This window comes from Lotus japonicus, chromosome 5, assembly GCF_012489685.1.
Source record: "Lotus japonicus ecotype B-129 chromosome 5, LjGifu_v1.2".
NCBI classification, from domain to species: domain Eukaryota; kingdom Viridiplantae; phylum Streptophyta; class Magnoliopsida; order Fabales; family Fabaceae; genus Lotus; species Lotus japonicus.
The window spans coordinates 7,368,139-7,385,190 of NC_080045.1; the positions used below are offsets into that span (position 1 = coordinate 7,368,139).

The 17,052-nt window shown below is 37.8% G+C and overlaps 3 protein-coding genes across 5 annotated transcripts; 2 read left to right on the top strand and 1 right to left on the bottom strand.

Annotated features, from left to right (window-relative positions):
* Window positions 1-2,594: 2,594 nt before the first annotated feature.
* Window positions 2,595-5,827, top strand: LOC130721549 (uncharacterized). Of its 3 annotated transcripts, none has more exons than XM_057572349.1 (3): window positions 2,595-2,917; window positions 2,948-5,221; window positions 5,310-5,827. In XM_057572349.1, exons 1-2 carry the CDS (start codon window positions 2,645-2,647, stop codon window positions 4,148-4,150), a joined length of 1,476 nt encoding a protein of 491 aa, XP_057428332.1. In that variant the 5' UTR covers window positions 2,595-2,644; the 3' UTR covers window positions 4,151-5,221; window positions 5,310-5,827. The 3 variants fall into 3 exon arrangements, with proteins under 3 accessions (XP_057428332.1, XP_057428331.1, XP_057428333.1); XM_057572350.1 differs by having other exon boundaries at window positions 2,609-2,750; window positions 2,843-5,221; XM_057572348.1 differs by having other exon boundaries at window positions 2,595-5,221.
* Window positions 5,828-6,584: 757 nt separating this feature from the next.
* LOC130719004 (uncharacterized) lies at window positions 6,585-7,101 on the bottom strand. The gene is made up of 2 exons (XM_057569655.1): window positions 6,946-7,101; window positions 6,585-6,866 (listed from the first exon to the last, which is right to left on the bottom strand). The coding sequence occupies exons 1-2, from the start codon at window positions 7,099-7,101 to the stop codon at window positions 6,585-6,587; spliced, it is 438 nt and encodes a 145-aa protein (XP_057425638.1).
* A 2,902-nt stretch (window positions 7,102-10,003) lies between these two features.
* On the top strand, window positions 10,004-16,217 carry LOC130718336 (zinc transporter 4, chloroplastic-like). The gene is made up of 4 exons (XM_057568915.1): window positions 10,004-10,275; window positions 10,378-10,435; window positions 10,723-11,393; window positions 15,323-16,217. Exons 1-4 carry the CDS (start codon window positions 10,261-10,263, stop codon window positions 15,776-15,778), a joined length of 1,200 nt encoding a protein of 399 aa, XP_057424898.1. The 5' UTR covers window positions 10,004-10,260; the 3' UTR covers window positions 15,779-16,217.
* The last annotated feature ends 835 nt before the right edge of the window (window positions 16,218-17,052 follow it).

Consider the following 17,052-nt stretch of genomic DNA (forward strand, 5'->3'; position numbering starts at 1 on the left):
CATTTATTTGTCTTTGAAAGCCGTTTGTTAATAGAAAATTGGATATGAGTTTATTTCTCTCATCTTCTTTTTCTTTTATTTTTTGATTATTTTATGGATCCACAACTCGTGCGAACCCATCTGGAAAAATCGCCACTAGGCAAAAACCGAACCCAAACTACCTGTAATTAGTGAACGGACGGTGGCGGTCCTAGTTGAGTGGTATTTTTCACTGACAAACTGACGTCGGTGGCCCCAAACCTTCCACTAGAAAACCATATCTTTTGATGTGGTTAGGCCGATCTTCTGTGATTTTATAACGTTAAGGCTATAATATTTTTTTATTTTTGATCATGAGTCTATAATAATTTAATTTCTACAACTTCCTAAATTATTCACAAGAGTTCCTATCTAACTCGAACGTTTTTTCCTGCTTTAGTGGAAATTATATGTGGTTTAAACTCAAAAAAGATATTTATTTTTCAATGTTCGAGGCGAGAACACCCACAACATTGTGAGAGTAGATATCCCCATGAATATTTTTTGCTCATTCATATGACGGAAACGCAAGACTACTTTGAGGAAATCAAACATCACCACAACAAACCAACCATTGGTTATTTTGTATATAGCCTTACATGATAATAATTAAATAATCGTTTTGTAAATTCGGAACTTGGTATCAGATCCTCTCAATTGTGAATTCTCTTAAGTTTCTTCAAGTGAAAATTTTACATCTATTTCTATTTTTATATATATTAAATAGGTGAATTATTCAAATATTTATGAATAAAGGGATAAACACAATATTTTAATTGATAATTTCAATTCAATTAAAATGATCATAATGCATGGGACTTTAGCTCCCATCTCATGAATGCTCTAGGAGATATAGAAATAAAAGGTTTCCAAGGATGAAGGCTATGTATGCTATAAACTGAAGTCCTCTTGTTTTTTGAAGGCTTGTGTAGTAATGTTCAAGTATGCTTTCTAGTTTAGCATATTGTATATATTTTTCTCAAGCCTGTTTTCATATATTTTTTTTAACACGGAAATGAAGGTTGAAGATAGCCTTCGTGTTTGAAAGGGATTGCGCAATAATTGTATTTATCTGCGGGAGGGACACTACTTTTGTTGGACACATTGCAAGTGTTGAAGATCTCCAGCGATTTTTCAACATTTTCTTTCTTCTTCATTCTTTGGACTTTTTGTTTCTTCTTCTGCCTTTTTGTTGCTATTACATTTCTCTCAATAACTTTTTCATCCGCCACAAGAATCCTGCATATTAGGCAATTTAATTTGAGTCAAGATTATCCACGATCTCATGGAACTAGTTTTTTCAATATAATTTTTTCTCATTTTAAGATTCGAACACTATGTCTGAGGCAAATCAAACACGTACTACAAGAATTAACTACATTTTTCATCGGCTTAATTCTCAAATTAGTCCCTGTCTTTGTTTCGCCGTCTGAACCAGGTCCCTGATCGGAAAAATTTGTGCAAAAAGTCCCTATGAATGAAAATCGTTTGGGGCAAGTCCTCGCCGGAGCCCGGAGCTCCGGCGAGTGATGAAGTGGCGTGATGACTAGATAAAAACTGATGACATGGCATTAAAAAAAAATTATTTTAACATTAAATTAAACATAAACTAATTTGTTTTAATCCTCAATTAACAAACTTAAGCATATTTCCCCAAACCTTTTCCTAATTACCCACTTATTACCCTCAATTCCTAAACCCAATCCCAATTCCATTTCCTAAGTTCATCTACATTCTTAACTTTTCATGTGAGAACCTAAGTTCATCTGAGAAACCTAAGTCCAATCCTTCCTGTGCGTTCGTTCGTTCTTCTGGCAAAGTGGATATACATTTCTTTCCTGTTCGATTTGGCAAAGTGTGAAGTAAGTAGACAACTCAACTCTCGATTAAGCATTGTGTTGATTATTGTGGTGATTATTCCTTTCGATTAAGCTTATTCTGAGATGGGTTTTGGGGTTTTTCATTCTCGATGGGTTTTGGGGTTATTCTGAGATGGGTTTTGTCGTTGTGGTTTTCATGGTCGATGGGTTTTGGGGGGTTTTCATGCTCGACTCAGGGATGGGTTGGGGTTTGCATGCTCGATGGGTTTTGGGTCTGGTTTTGGGGTGGGTTTTGGGGCTGGTTTTGGGGTGGGTTTCGAGTGCATTGCTGTGGAATGATTCTTTGGGTTTCTATTTTAGGGATTAATGTTCACTTGCTATTTAGGGGATTTGCAGGATGGTGTTTACCTTCATTGTTCGCCATGGTGGTTGGTTTGGAACCTCCCCTTACTGCCATTATTTTGGTGGTGGTCGAAGTGTTTTTCCTGATCAAGATGAAGATAGATGGTCATACATTGACACTGTTGACATGATCAAAGAGCTGGGATACAAGGAGTTTAATTTGTGGTGGTCATACATTGACACTACTGAGGATGTTCCTAAAGAAGTGTTCAGGCCTTACAAATCTGATTCTGATGCACTGGAAATGGCTACGATTGCTGCTTCAAAGGGTGAAAGGTGTCTTGTTTGTTGAAAATCTGTCAAAAGAGCCACTCTCAATGCATGTTAGAAATTTTGAACCAATTGTACCTTCTGTGGTGAATGAAAAAGAGAAAGCTAGAAAGAAGAAGGCTCAACCAACAAAGATGAAAACTGTTAGAAGGTCCCACCGGTTACAAGCTGTGGTGAGGAAATCAAATAACTTGGGCAAGCCAAGCCTAGTTGTTATTTCTGATGATGAGGACTTGCATGGTGAAGTCACTCTTCATTCTCAGTTTCCAATTGATGAAAATGTTCCTGAAAATGGGATTGCTCCTGATGTTACAGTGTCTGAATCTTTGCAGGTTGCTGAAAATGTGCCTGAAAATTTGAGTGCTCCAATGGCTCCAGCTGTTGATGAAATTGTGCCTGAAGTCCAGGTTGTTCCTGAAAATGTGCCTGAAGTCCAGGTTGTTCCTGAAAACTTGGTTGAATCCGACAATAATATTCCAAAAGTTATTGATGGAGATGATGATCAGAGTGATGTGTCTAATCAAGGCATTAGACTTGAGGATAGTGAAGAAGAAAGAGACCTTCAACAAGAAGATGAATTAACGAACCCAGCTTTTGCAGAGGCAGAGGATTTGTTGAATAAGCATATCACACAAATGCTTAATGGTAGGTCTGCTGATGGTATGGGGATGGCTTTTGGGGATGACCCTGACTTTGATGGAGGGTATGAGAGTGAAGATTTGGAAAGTGTGGCAACTGATTCTGAGATGGAAGATGTTCCTAGGAGAAGATACCCAAAGTTTGTGGAGGAGCGTTTGGGCCCAGATTTCAAATTCATTCTTGGAATGGACTTTGCATCCCTTGATCAGTTCAAGGAAGCTCTAACTGATGTTTGTGTAACGAATGACAGAGAATACAAATTCCTGAAAAATGATAGCATTAGGTGCAGGGTGGCGTGTAGAAGTGATGATTGTCCATGGCTCATTCTGTGTAGCAAGGTTGGTAACAAGAAATCTTACAGAATCAAAACTCTAGTTGATAACCACACATGTGCTAGAGTGTTTGATAATAAGTCTGCAAATATAAAGTGGGTGAAGAAGAAGCTGTTGAATACAGTCAGGACAGTCAACAAAATCAGCACCAATGAAATTGTAGATGACTTCAGAGTTAACCTTGGGACTGGTATAACCAGATACAGAGCATGGAAAGGCAAACAGTTGGCAACTGAAGAGGTTGAAGGTGCTGTTGAATTACAGTATACCCTCTTGTGGAGATTTAGTAATGAATTGAGAGCAAGGTCAGCAGGAAACACATGCAAGATGAGCTTTGAATCACCCAGAACCACATTGTTTCCTAGATTCAGCAGATATTATATGTGCTTGGATGGCTGTAAAAGAGGGTTTCTAGCTGGATGCAGGCCATTCATAGGCTTGGATGGATGCCATCTCAAGACTAAACATGGAGGGATACTGTTGGCAGCAGTTGGTAGAGATGCAAACGAGCAGTATTTCCCTCTAGCCTTTGCTGTTGTTGAATCTGAAACCAAAGATAGTTGGAGATGGTTTATGGAGCTTTTGATGGATGACATAGACCCCACAAGATCAAGCAGATGGGTATTTATCTCCAATCAACAAAAGGTAATTGTGATCTTATTGTCATAAGTAAACTCATTTTTGTCATTAACTCTACCTATCCTAATGTAATTAAAATGATTACAGGGATTGATGGAGGTCTTCAAAGAAGATATGCTGCAAGGTGTTGAACATAGACTATGTGTAAGGCATCTTTATGCAAACATGAAAACTAAATTTGGAGGTGGTGTGCTTCTAAGGGACCTAATGATGGCTGCTGCCAAGGCTACATATGAAGCAGCTTGGAAAGAAAAAATGCAACTAATAAAGGAGCATAACGAAGTTGCTTTCCACTGGTTGATGGAGAAGCCAACTTCAAGCTGGTGCAGACATGCTTTTAGTTGGTTCTCTAGATGTGATGTGGTTATGAACAACCTATCAGAAGCCTTCAATTCTGCAATTATATTGGCCAGAGACAAACCTATCCTAACCATGATGGAGTGGATTAGGACCTATGTCATGGGAAGGTTCCCAGCAATGATGGAGAAGCTGAACAAGCATCCTGGACAAATCATGCCTAGGTCATTGAAGAGGATATCACATGAGGTTGACCACAGTAAGAACTGGGTCACTAGGGCTGTTGGTGTTCTAATGTTTGAGGTTCGCCATCTAATCACTTTGGAGAGACATGTTATCAACTTGAGGGATAGGACTTGTTGCTGTAATTTCTGGCAGTTGAATGGCTTTCCATGCAGACATGCAGTGGCTGCAATTTCTTTTCATGGCCATGATCCAAAGGCCTATGTACATGAGTGCTACCAGAGGGCTGCTTATAGAGCAACATATGAGAATTTTGTCACACCATTACCTGGACCTAACCAGTGGATTGTTACTCCACATGATCCTGTATGCATTATGCCACCATTGTATAAGAGAAGAGCTGGTAGGCCCAAGAAATTGAGGAGAAGAGACCCATGTGATGATCTTAATCCAAGTAAATTAAAGAGAGGGGGTGCAGCTTGGAAGTGCAGCAGGTGCAAGCAATACGGGCACAATAAGAAGACCTGTAAGAACCCTATTCAGGAAGACCAACCTGCTGGGAATGATGGAGCTGAGGATGGACAGAATGATGGACCTGCTGAGAATCAAAAGAAAACAAAGGTAACAAACCAAAGATTTTCTTGTTGTATTTATATGCCTTATTTGATGATGTCAAAAAGCTTTAAAAAATGTTTAATATGTTTTGCAGAAAAAGGGTTTTAAGAAATGCAGTAGATGCAAGCAGTATGGGCACTATAAAAACAAATGTAAGAACAACCCTGAAATCATCCCCATATTTCAAGCTCCTGCTCCTTCTCTTCCTGGTATTGTTATCAGGGAGCCAAGCAATAATCTCACTGCACCTGCCCCAGTACCTCTTACTTCTGGAAAAGGGGTATTATTCGATCTCATATCTATTTGGATCTATTTTCATCTTAATTTCCTAGAATCTTGTATGAAAAAGCCTACCTTTAATTCCAAAAGGAAAAAGTCCATGATGCTCCAAGATCTGAGGTTCAAAATTGGAGTCAAGGATATACTGTGACAAGGAATCATGGAGCTGCAAGCACTTCTGCTTCTATCCTCCAAGTTGGGACTGCATCTGGGACTTCCAGGACAGTAGATGGGGCTGCAGCTGTTACAGGAAATGATTTTCCCATGGCTTCAGGAGATCAACAAGTTGTTGAAGACACTTTACCAACACAGTGCAGCGTTGTCTTGGACAAAACTGTGGGAGAATCTTCTTGACCTTGCTTTGGATGAAGGGAATTACTTTTTGAGAGTGGGAAGGGATAGCTTTTTGTGTGAGGGAATCAAGATCTGACATGGTTCACATGGTTCTTTATTTTTCTTTCTTAAGTAGTTGAATGTGGACCACATGGCCACTAGGATGGTCGAATGTTTTGTAATATTAATGGGTTTTGGTGGACCACTTACTTTGGCCACTAACTTGCTGGATTTGAAATGCATTTTAAATGCTTTTAGCTATCTTTATCCTTCTGTAAACAATGACAATTGGGGTACTTTAACTCCTCCTTATGCATTGATGGTTTACACTCATCTATTTAATTGTCTATGTTGGTTGGATATTTTTAGCTATTTTTAGTACATGGGAACATACACAAAATACTTCCTGATAGTACACAAGATGGAACATACAGCCTTGAACATGCCATTAACAACTCCTTTTCATTACATTCAGTACATGGAACATACACAAAATACTTTCTGATAGTACACAAGATGGAACATGAAGGCTTGAACATGCCATTAACAACAAACAAAATGAAGGCTTGCACATGCCATTAACAACAGACAAAATGAAGGCTTGGACATGCCATTAACAACAGACAAAATGAAGGCTTGAAAATGCCATTAACAACAGACAAGTCTAGATAGATAACCAAACATAATTAAACTAAGGCCTTAAACTAATTCTTTCAAGGCTTTCTTTCAACATGCAGCCTTCTTTCAAATCCTTCTTTCAACCCTTTCTCATACAGAAACACCATATTGATACTGTCACAGCAACCAGAGTAAAGAAACATGAGAGCTTCTTCTGGAATCTTTCAACTTCAAGCTTCATCTTGAGCTTCTTAATCTTTTTGTTCAAATCAGAAACAACATTAACATTAACAGAGTATGAATTCCCAATCTCAGAATTATAACTCATTGCATGACCTTCAACTGCATCTCTTCCCTGAACTGCATCTCTTCCCTCATATGGATCATCAATCCAAAAAAAGAAACCACAATTATGTGGAAGCTGCCACAAGAATACATTTTAGTTACAGATTTTTCAACAAACACAAGCTTAAACTCATTTTGGAAGGCCATACACTTACTTGCCAATTTCTGCATCTGAGAAATCTCCTATCCGAGTTATGTCGAGTACCAGCAGTGTAAATGATCAGAGGAAGACCACATTGACATCTAGCACTTCCACCTGCAGTGATTGTCTTCGACCTTGTGCGAGATGAAGAAGCAGATGAAGAATTCATGGTTTGTGAGAGGAACGCGACTCAGGGAATCTGAAAGGAGAAATCTGAAAGGAGAGGAACGCTTATCAGGGAAGAGGAACGAACGACATGAAGAGGATCGAACGTGACAGAGAAGAAGGCGACTGGAAGAACGCGACTTGAAGAGGATCGAACGCGACTGATTCTGAAACTCGAAGAGAAGAACCTCGACTCAGGGAAGAGAAAAACGCGACTCAGGGAAGAGGAACGTGACTCAGTGAAGAGGATCGAACGAATATGTGAAGAAGATGGGATGAAGAGATGAAATCAAACACTCAGATGTGAAGAACATGGGATGAACCCTAATTTCAACAGGTGAACGAAATTGGGATTGGGATTGGGATTGGGAATTGAGGGTAATTAGGAAAAAGGTTGGGGGTATATGTTTAAGTGGGTTAATTGATGATTAAATCAAGTGGGTTAATTGAGGATTAAATCAAGTTAATTTAGGTTATTAAATGGTAAATTAATTAATTTTTTTTTAATTTTATTTAATGCCATGTCATCAGTTTTTATCTAGTCATCACGCCACTTCATCACTCGCCGGAGCTCCGGGCTCCGGCGAGGACTTGCCCCAAACGATTTTCATTCATAGGGACTTTTTGCACAAATTTTTTCGATCAGGGACCTGGTTCAGACGGCGAAACAAAGACAGGGACTAATTTGAGAATTAAGCCTTTTTCATCTCAATAACTTTAATTTCAACTTTTAACTCTTGTGTGCAGTGTGCTCAAATATATCTCAATTTGCTTTGATGATCTAGTCCCTATCGTTTTTCTCCTGCAATAAAGCCTTTTTTTTGGGTCAATCTAAAATAAAGCCTTTGGTAATATAGTTCTGTCTCTTTCACATGGGCTGTACGATGGGGGATACTTTTTTAGTTAATAGAAATGTAGCTTTTTTGTAGGCTCTTTTGGTCAAAAGAAATTGACATTGTCTTTAGTATATTTTCACATTAAGCTATGCCACATTAGCTGGTTGTTTGGGACTACCTTGTTTTGTTCTGGGCCCGGCCCACATGGAATGAAACCTTTTCCTTCGACCAATTTTTTTTTGAAAGACAAAAAAAAAAAAAGAAATTGACATTGTCTTTAGTATATTTGATTATTTTCACATGATACACTATGGAAGACTTGGTTTATTTCTAAGTTTGTGTTGTGTTTTTATCTCAGACGCTTTTTGAACCTTGCATAGAATTAGTGTGACATGTGCCCAATGGTCTTCTATAGAATTAACATGGCGTCATTGTTGATGGAAGAATATCTTAAGAACAAAATGGTCCACAAGTAATGAGATTCAAATTTCATGAATCACATATAGACCATTTTTTAAGATTTAGAAAAAAGAAGAAATTAACGATAAACATTATAAATAAATTGCAAAAGGCCAAGAAATTGCACGCTCTCTTTGGGAATAGGAGTTTGAAAGTTGAAGAGCTCCTTGGGCATTTATGAGACCTAGAGGTGTAGGCAAAAATTGTTTGGGGAAAAGAGCACACCTTATAGACTTAGGCTATGTTTGACATGTCATTTCAGCTAGCTTATAGCTTATTTGACTAGCTTAAAACTTTTTTGACTAGCTTAAAACTTATTTGACTAGCTTAAAAGCTTTATAAAAATGTTTGGTGAATGAGCTTATTTCAGTAGCTTAAAGCTTTAAGCTATAAACTATCTCAGGTAGCTTAAAGCTTATAGCTTATAGCTTATTAAATATATTCTCATTTGTATCCTTATTATTTTATCAAAATTTCACCTTTAGTCTTATATATTTTTTACTAAACCTATTTACCTACTCATTTTCCGATGTACAAAAAAAAAACTTATTTATTTATCAGTTATCACACTTGTCTCATATGTACATCGTTCCCGCACATAAATAATTACTACTTAAGAATAAAATAAATAATTTTATATTACAAATTACAAATTATTTGTTTTATTCTATTTAATTTAATAAAAATATAGAAAATTAAATAAGTAAAAATTAATATTATATTTTTAAGATGATAAATAATTTGAGTGAAATTAAAATATTTATAATAATTTTAATATTAATATCATATAGATATTAATGTGAAAATAAAGTAATGTTAAATATAAAAAAATTATACAAGTATGTCTTTTTATGTCATTTTACAATTTCAGCTTGTTCAACAACTAGTTTTACCAAACACTTTTGTTCAAATTACGTAGCTTTTCAGCTATCAGTTTTCAGCTAGCTTATCAGCTTTCAGCTTTCAGCTAGCTTTTCAACTATCAACTAGCTTTTCAGCTAAACGTGCCAAACATAGCCTTAATGATTTGAAATCCGTCATTACAAAATAACGGTGTTTGGATTATTAAGCACGTCGAACGGAAAAATGTGTGACGTTTCAGTCTTAAAGTCGTCTCCTAAATGGATATGACACTTGGCTTTGCGTGCTTCAGTTGAATTTTCTCTTTGAGGTTTGACAATTCTTACTTTGCATTCATCCTTGTCATTCTTCATGACGATCTTCTCTTTAATTGAAGCTTTATTGTTTTGTCATCATTACATTTCTTCTCTAGAAAGAGAACTTATATGAACCTTACTTACTCATCTTCTATCTTCTCTATCTTTTTTTTCTCTGCCAAATAAAGCATAGTGTGAACACGCATGACAAAGAGGCTAATTATTGTTGTGAGTACTTGACACCTCTACTAAAAAGAGACATATTCGTTCCTAATAATTTTGTTAAGGTAATACCGTAATAGTAATACTTCACTATTCAGTATTTTGTAAGGACTACAAAGATATTCAACCCGAGTACTATATTATTAGGATTGATAAGTAAACAAATACTGGGTGGCGAAATAATGACGACATTCAATGCTCTTGTTCACTGCAAAATGTGCAATGTACTATCCATCACTCCACCGCTTCCTCTCACTTCTCTGTCCTCTTTTTCTTATAACCTCTCTTATGACGACACTTTATTCCTCTTCTTCTTTTTTTCCTTCCCTTCAAACTCTTTATATTATTCTCCAGCACTTCACCACTTCCAACTTCATTTCACCACATACCCATGCTTTTGTGCTTTTTCCTCAAATTCATGTTCCCCGCATATATACCATTAACCTTAAACACACGCATCCCTTTGACTCCACAATCTAAAATCTTCCCATGTTTCTATTCGAGGTTTCTTGTCTTCTTGTCCCTCCCTCTCTTCATTTTCAATTTTAACTTCTTATAACAGTTTCTAATCCGTTACTACATCATTACCTTATTCTTCACTTTCAGGATCTCTGGCTATTGCAACGCCTCGACCATGCCGTCGCAAAATCTCGTCTCTTTTCAGGTACTTGCTTCATTCATTTCATTTCATCAAGATTTTGACGGTTAGAACAACAACACGAATACATATCGTGATGAGAAAGAAATACACGAAAGCTTTATTCACACAGTTCGATCAAATTGCCTAAGTCGAACGAATTTCAAATGTTACTGCTCATGTTGTTTACTTGATTATTACTTTCATTCCACTCCCTCAAAATTAAATTAAAAAATGTAAATTTTATTGTAATTAATCTTCAATTTTTATTCAAATAATTGATTTTGTTCATATTGGATTTTGATTTTTGATAGAATCAATTTTGGAATCTGTACATGATTTCACGACGAACCCTAGCTGCGAAGGAAGCGAATCAGATGCGTGTCGTGACGAGTCAACGGCTTTGGCGCTGAAATTCGTGGCCATGGCGGCGATTCTGGTGGCGGGATTCGCGGGAATTTTGATTCCGTTGGTCGGGAAGCACCGGCGGCTTCTGCGCCGTGACGGGGAGGTTGTTGCGGCGGCGAAGGCGTTTGCGGCGGGGGTGATTCTCGCGACGGGGTTCGTTCACATGTTGACGGACTCGTGGGAGGCGCTGAACCACCCTTGTCTACGGCGGTACACGTGGACGCGGTTTCCGTTTACGGGATTCTTCGCGATGCTGGCGGCGTTGCTTACTCTGTTGGTTGATTTTGTGGCGACTCAGTATTATGAGCGGCGGCAGGGTGGTGGTGGTGAGGGGCGGGGGAGGGTGGTTGACGGTGGCGGTGACGCTGAGGAGGAGGAGGAGGAGGGGATTGTGGAGGTGGTTAGGGAAGAGGGAATGCACGTTGTGGGGGTGCATGCTCACGCGGCGCACCATGGACATTCCCATTTGTGCCACGGTGGCGAAAAGGAAACGCACAGTGGGGGCCACGTTCACTCTCACTCGTTCGGAGGTGGTGATGACGTGGATTCTAGCGTCCGCCACGTCGTCGTTTCACAGGTAACTTACTCCCTTTTTTTTTTTCAGTGCACAAGTAACAAACATGAAACATCCCTCTTTTAATATTAAGCAAATTCAGTTTTTATGATATATTATGTTACACTAAACTACTTTCAACTAAACTCAAATTTTTACTGTCGAGTGGTAGCTCAAGTGTAAGAGTTAGGAGAGATATGAGTTGGAGTGGCGGAGGTCCAAGGGTCAATCCGTGGATGGTGAAATTTATCTTTTTAATTAAAAAAAACTCAAACTCAAGTTCGACACACTCATTTTTTTAAATTTTGACTAAATATTCCCTTCATTTTGTATTACATGTTGAGACTTTTGGTTAGTTTATAATAGTAAGAGGCACTGCATTTGATGGGGCACAAGCCTTCCAAATGCACTTGAATGCAGGCACCTCTGATGTAGCTCCCATTGTCAAATGGGTTTTGACTTTGGAATGCCACCAAATAGAAAAACAACAAATAGTTCAAAGTGCTTAACGTAGATGACACTCAGGACACTACGCGTGCTTTGCTTCAGTTTTTTTATTGAGTTTTACTAATTGCATGTACTTTTTTAGAAAAATATAATTCAAGTTGTTTTTGTTGCCGTCGTTCAATTATATGATATTTTAATGTGGTTTTTTCCTGATTGACTATCAATCATCCATCGTTCATTACGTGCAAGTATCATTTTTAGTCCATTGTTGTTTGGTCACAAAGTAGATATGCTTCATGCCTCCACCCAACAAATTTTAGTTTAATTTTTGGAAAATCTGATGGCTAGCCGTGATCAGTGATCTACGGGAAAGTTGGGTTGTCAAATAGAATCAATTTCATTTCACATACACACTTTCTAACTCCGTACTGATTATCATTCTTAAACAATTCTTAAACTTGCTTTTATTTTAATAATTCAGACCATGCCTAACTCTAAAAAAAATGTTGATTGTCATATATTTAGTCAGAATTATTTAAGTCATATATTTAGTTGGCCTGAGACACTAACGATCTGTTTGAAAGAGTCTATTTAAATTTATTTTATAATATAAAGTATAAACTCATATTTAAGGGTTTGAGATGACATATGTAAACATCCTATGACTTTTTAACCTTATTTTAATAAGCTCTTAAGAGTAGCATATAAAAAAGACCTTATACTTTTCAATAATCTATTTTAAACTTATTTAAAAAAGTTTTTTAAATTAACTTATGATTAAGCGCCTATGCGATAAACGTTTATGCCATAAGCGTTTAATTAAATTGTTTACCTAAATGCACACCTTATATAGTATTTAACTATTTGGTGACAATTTTGAGCATGCGCACCCTTCAAGTACGGAAAAAAGTTTTAATCTTCAAAAATTCAACAAATTGACCAACAATTTGAAAAATATGCTGACTTTTTATAAAATAAATCAATCACGTGAATAGAAAGGGTTAAAAGAGATTGAGGAGAGAGGGGTTGCTATCCTCGTTTGGAAGAACAGAGAAGGGTGAGCGAGGGATTTAAAGGTAGTGTATTTGAAGATTTTTTGACGGTGATCTTCTCATGTCTAAAACTTCTAATGTTGAAATTTTGTGTTTATCTATTTCTTCATTTGCATTCATGTTTTCTCATGATGAACAAGGATGACAAAGTTCTTGTATCCACGGATACCCGCAAAGGGTAGATAATGAGTACTCACGGGTGGTCATGGAGATCACAATGTATACCCGCCCCGCAGATACCAGCATATTCATTACATTTGCTTTATATTAATTATAGCGAGCACTCCCTCTGGTCTTTAATATAAGAACCAAACTGGGGGTATAACTTAGTCTTTTATATAAGAACTGTTCCGTACTAGGGAGATCTGACGTCGGAAACTGACAGAAAGTAAACCCTAGCAGAGTACTAAAAATATCACAAAAGGAATATTCTCATTAAATGTTCGAAAGGTGCTTTTTACAAGGGGTTGACCTCTCCTTTTATAGAGGGAATGGTCATAACGTGGACTTTCTCTGTACTTGGGCCTGACAATCGGGGCCCAAGCCTCTATACATATAAGACAAAACTAAAGGAATTCTTCCAGCTGGCGCGTGGACCCATCCAAAAGAAGGGCGGGCTTCGACGTTGTTCCACAAACCCCGCCATGGCTGCTTTCGTTCATCTAAATGCTCGATTTGGGCGGGAATAAGGGATACTTATGTCCCGCCCCGTCCACATGCCCCGAAGACATGAGGCTTAAGTAAGTTGAGTCGAAATGTCTTTATACGTTGCTTCGTCGCCTGCCTTTGTCATTTACCTCGTTCTTCTGATAATTGTGTCGCCGTTCTTTCATTTGTGTAGGTGACATGAGACTTAGGTTCTTTGAGCCGAGACGTCTTTACAGTATATCGCCATCCTTTGTAGTCATGGGCCTGTCGTCGCTTTCTCGCCTTTTCATGTTCCTTTATATGTCGCCATTTTTTATCTTTGTCGATACATCGCCGTTATCACACCTGTCAATCACGTCTTTTCAACTGACGCACGTATCCTTCTTTTCCGGGATTTTGTTATCATTTGCCATAAATGCAGTTGTGCGTCTCGATGAGTTATGTCTTTTCGTTTCATACCTTTTCAAATTTCAAATCCCACGATCCCACGATCCCACGATCCCACGACCCTTCGCAGTCTTTCCCACTCATTCTCTCTCTTCCTTTTTCTTCTATAAATACCCTTTTCACCTTTCACTTTTCACTTTTCTGAAAACCTTTACTCTGAAAAAAAAAACTTTTCATCGTAGCTTTCACTCTCTTCTTTGTTCTCTGGTGAACCTTGCTCACTCCGGCCGTCGTCATTGCGCGGTGCTCCCCCATCGCCGACGTTATCTTTACTCAATCCTCCGCTTCTTCCTCCGGTGAGTCCTTCCCCTTTCTCTTTTCTTGACACTGTGTCTTCTTCTTTCTTTGTGTTTGGACCTGTTCATCTTCTTTTTTATTTTTATGAAATTACCCAGCATGTCGACACAAAATTTTAGCATTTCCTCCTTAGAGCTCACTTCCCCTTCTACGGAGGGGGAAGTTTCTGCCCCCACCGTTATCGTAATACAATCCTCGCCCTCCACTCACGAGGATTCCGGTCCCGCCGGCTCCGTTGATTCTATTCTCTCCTCTAATGGAGATTTGTCTTCACCCGAATGGCGTTCCAACGTGCATTTGGTTGAAGATAAGTGTCTTTGGCGCTCCATCTGGGGTAGCCTTGGAAGCATCAGTTCGCTTCGAATATCTTCTCAAGGGTTTACAAAGATAAATCCCGCCACCTCTAATAACGAAGATCACCTGTTAAATGTTCTTCCCTGTGGCGAGGATGATTGCGTTCTTTTACGCAAGGAACCTACTGATGAATCGCCCGATTTCTTTTTTGTTTATGGTTATTTTTTCTTGGATTTGAATATCAAACTCACAGTTTATGGTGCATTAGTTATGTTTTGACATGAATACCCTTATTTAATGCATAGAAATTAAAAAGTTGACATAAGTAATTTTGGAAAGTTTACAAAATTTGAGAACAATTTTAATACAATTAACTAAATTAATTAGATTTCTTAAGGGACGTGAAGTAGATGTTTGATTCTTATATTAAGGATTAGAGAGACTATATCATAATTTTCCTATCCTTTCAAGATGGAATATATTATATTTTATCATTAAAAAACAATTTTAGTGAGTGAAATCAATATAATGAAATTTTCAATAGTTATTATTCACAAGAATATCCAAGGATACCCGCTATCCGCATGAATTCTCGCTAACCGTGATAGGTACGGGGAAGTACTATCCGCACCTATTCTGCCCCATTATCATCCCTAAAGTTGAAGAGTGTCTTTAAAAGAGTGTTATATTAACATTTTTCATTCTTTAAATTTTTTTGAAATAATCTGATGTCCAACTTCTTTTTTTTTTGGTCGACTTAAAATGCAGGTTTTGGAACTTGGGATTGTATCACACTCCATAATAATTGGGCTATCCCTAGGTGTTTCTCAAAGCCCATGTACCATGAGGCCCCTAATTGCAGCACTATCCTTCCACCAATTCTTTGAAGGTTTTGCACTCGGTGGGTGCATCTCCGAAGCCCAATTCAAGACATTATCAGCAACCATAATGGCTTGTTTTTTTGGACTCACAACGCCATTGGGTGTTGCCATTGGAACCGCTATTTCCTCTAATTTTAACCCTCATAGTCCTGGAGCACTCATCACAGAAGGCATCTTGGACGCGTTCTCAGCTGGGATCTTAGTGTACATGGCTCTGGTGGATTTAATAGCTGCGGATTTTCTTAGCAAGAGAATGCGTTGTGACTTTAGGCTGCAGATAGTTTCATACTGTTTGCTTTTCCTTGGAGCTGGATCGATGTCTTCACTAGCAATGTGGGCATGATCCTTTTCAGTGATTTTGTATTATAATTTGTATATTTTTCAATGTTTGATAGGTGCTGGTCGCGGTGGTAGATAGTACTTGTTCGACCTATAAATTACTATCGCATAATTGGAACTGGATGTGGTTGAAAGTAGTTTTTCAATGCCTGATGGGAGAACTTTGATTTTCACCATATCCAATTCAAATTGCGATAGTAATTTATATCACCAAAAATATTAATTTATTTCTCAATATTGACCTAACTCTTGATCCGAGAAGATAGGTTACAAGAAAATGTAAGCTTCATAATTCAGGCAAAGTGTCAGATGTAGCTCCATTAGTGGGTCAGCGGATCAAATGTTTGCAAAGCTGTGGAAGATTAAAACAATGCCAAATGTGCTTTCCCTAGCTTGGCGAGTACTGCTAAATCGAATTCAAACGAGGGGAAACTTAAATAAAAGGGTTGTCAATTTTTTTTTGGTACATCGAAAAGTTAAATTACATTATCTAAGAATTGAACCTTGGACTTTTCCATTCCCAGCCCATATGTCCCCAGCTCTTGCCACATGAGCTATCCTCGGGGACTAAAGGGTTGTTAATTTGAAGCTATATATTTATCACCATGGGACTGGCTTTGAAGCTATTTATCTGTTGTTTTTCAAACTGGGCATAAGCTATTGCAGGGGATGGGAATTTAATAGGGAATGACTATCTCTTGGATTAGAAAGTGTAGGCAGTTACACGTTCTGAATTGAATAGGTCTGTTATCTAACCTCTTGAGTCTTGACTTGGTTAGTGCTTGATTTATACTTTGTAATGGGTTCTGACACCCGTTATGCTCCTTATAGTTGGATTTTGCCTATAACAAAGCCAACCTCTTTTAAAAAAAAAAGACATGGATATGAGATTTACTTCAATTTACTCTAGACACTAAATAAGTGAATTAAGGTGCATTCTATCTTGTCAAACTGCTTTTGGTATTTTTCAACGAAAGAAAAGGGAGTTTTTAATCATAAATATTTAGGTTTAGAAAAAGGGTTGTCTAAATAACCCATGATAAAGTTTGGGTTAAATAAGCCACCATCCAATCACATTGGAGATAAGTGAGTTGGAATTTCCATATTTTATTTATTAATTTATTTCCAACTCATTTATCTCCAATGTGATTGGATGATGGGTTATTTAACCCAAATTTTATCATGGGTCATTTAGACAAGGCTTAATTGCACTTTTGATCCCTGATCTATCATGATTGTGTGATTTGACTCACTCATGTTTAAAACGAGCGATTTTGA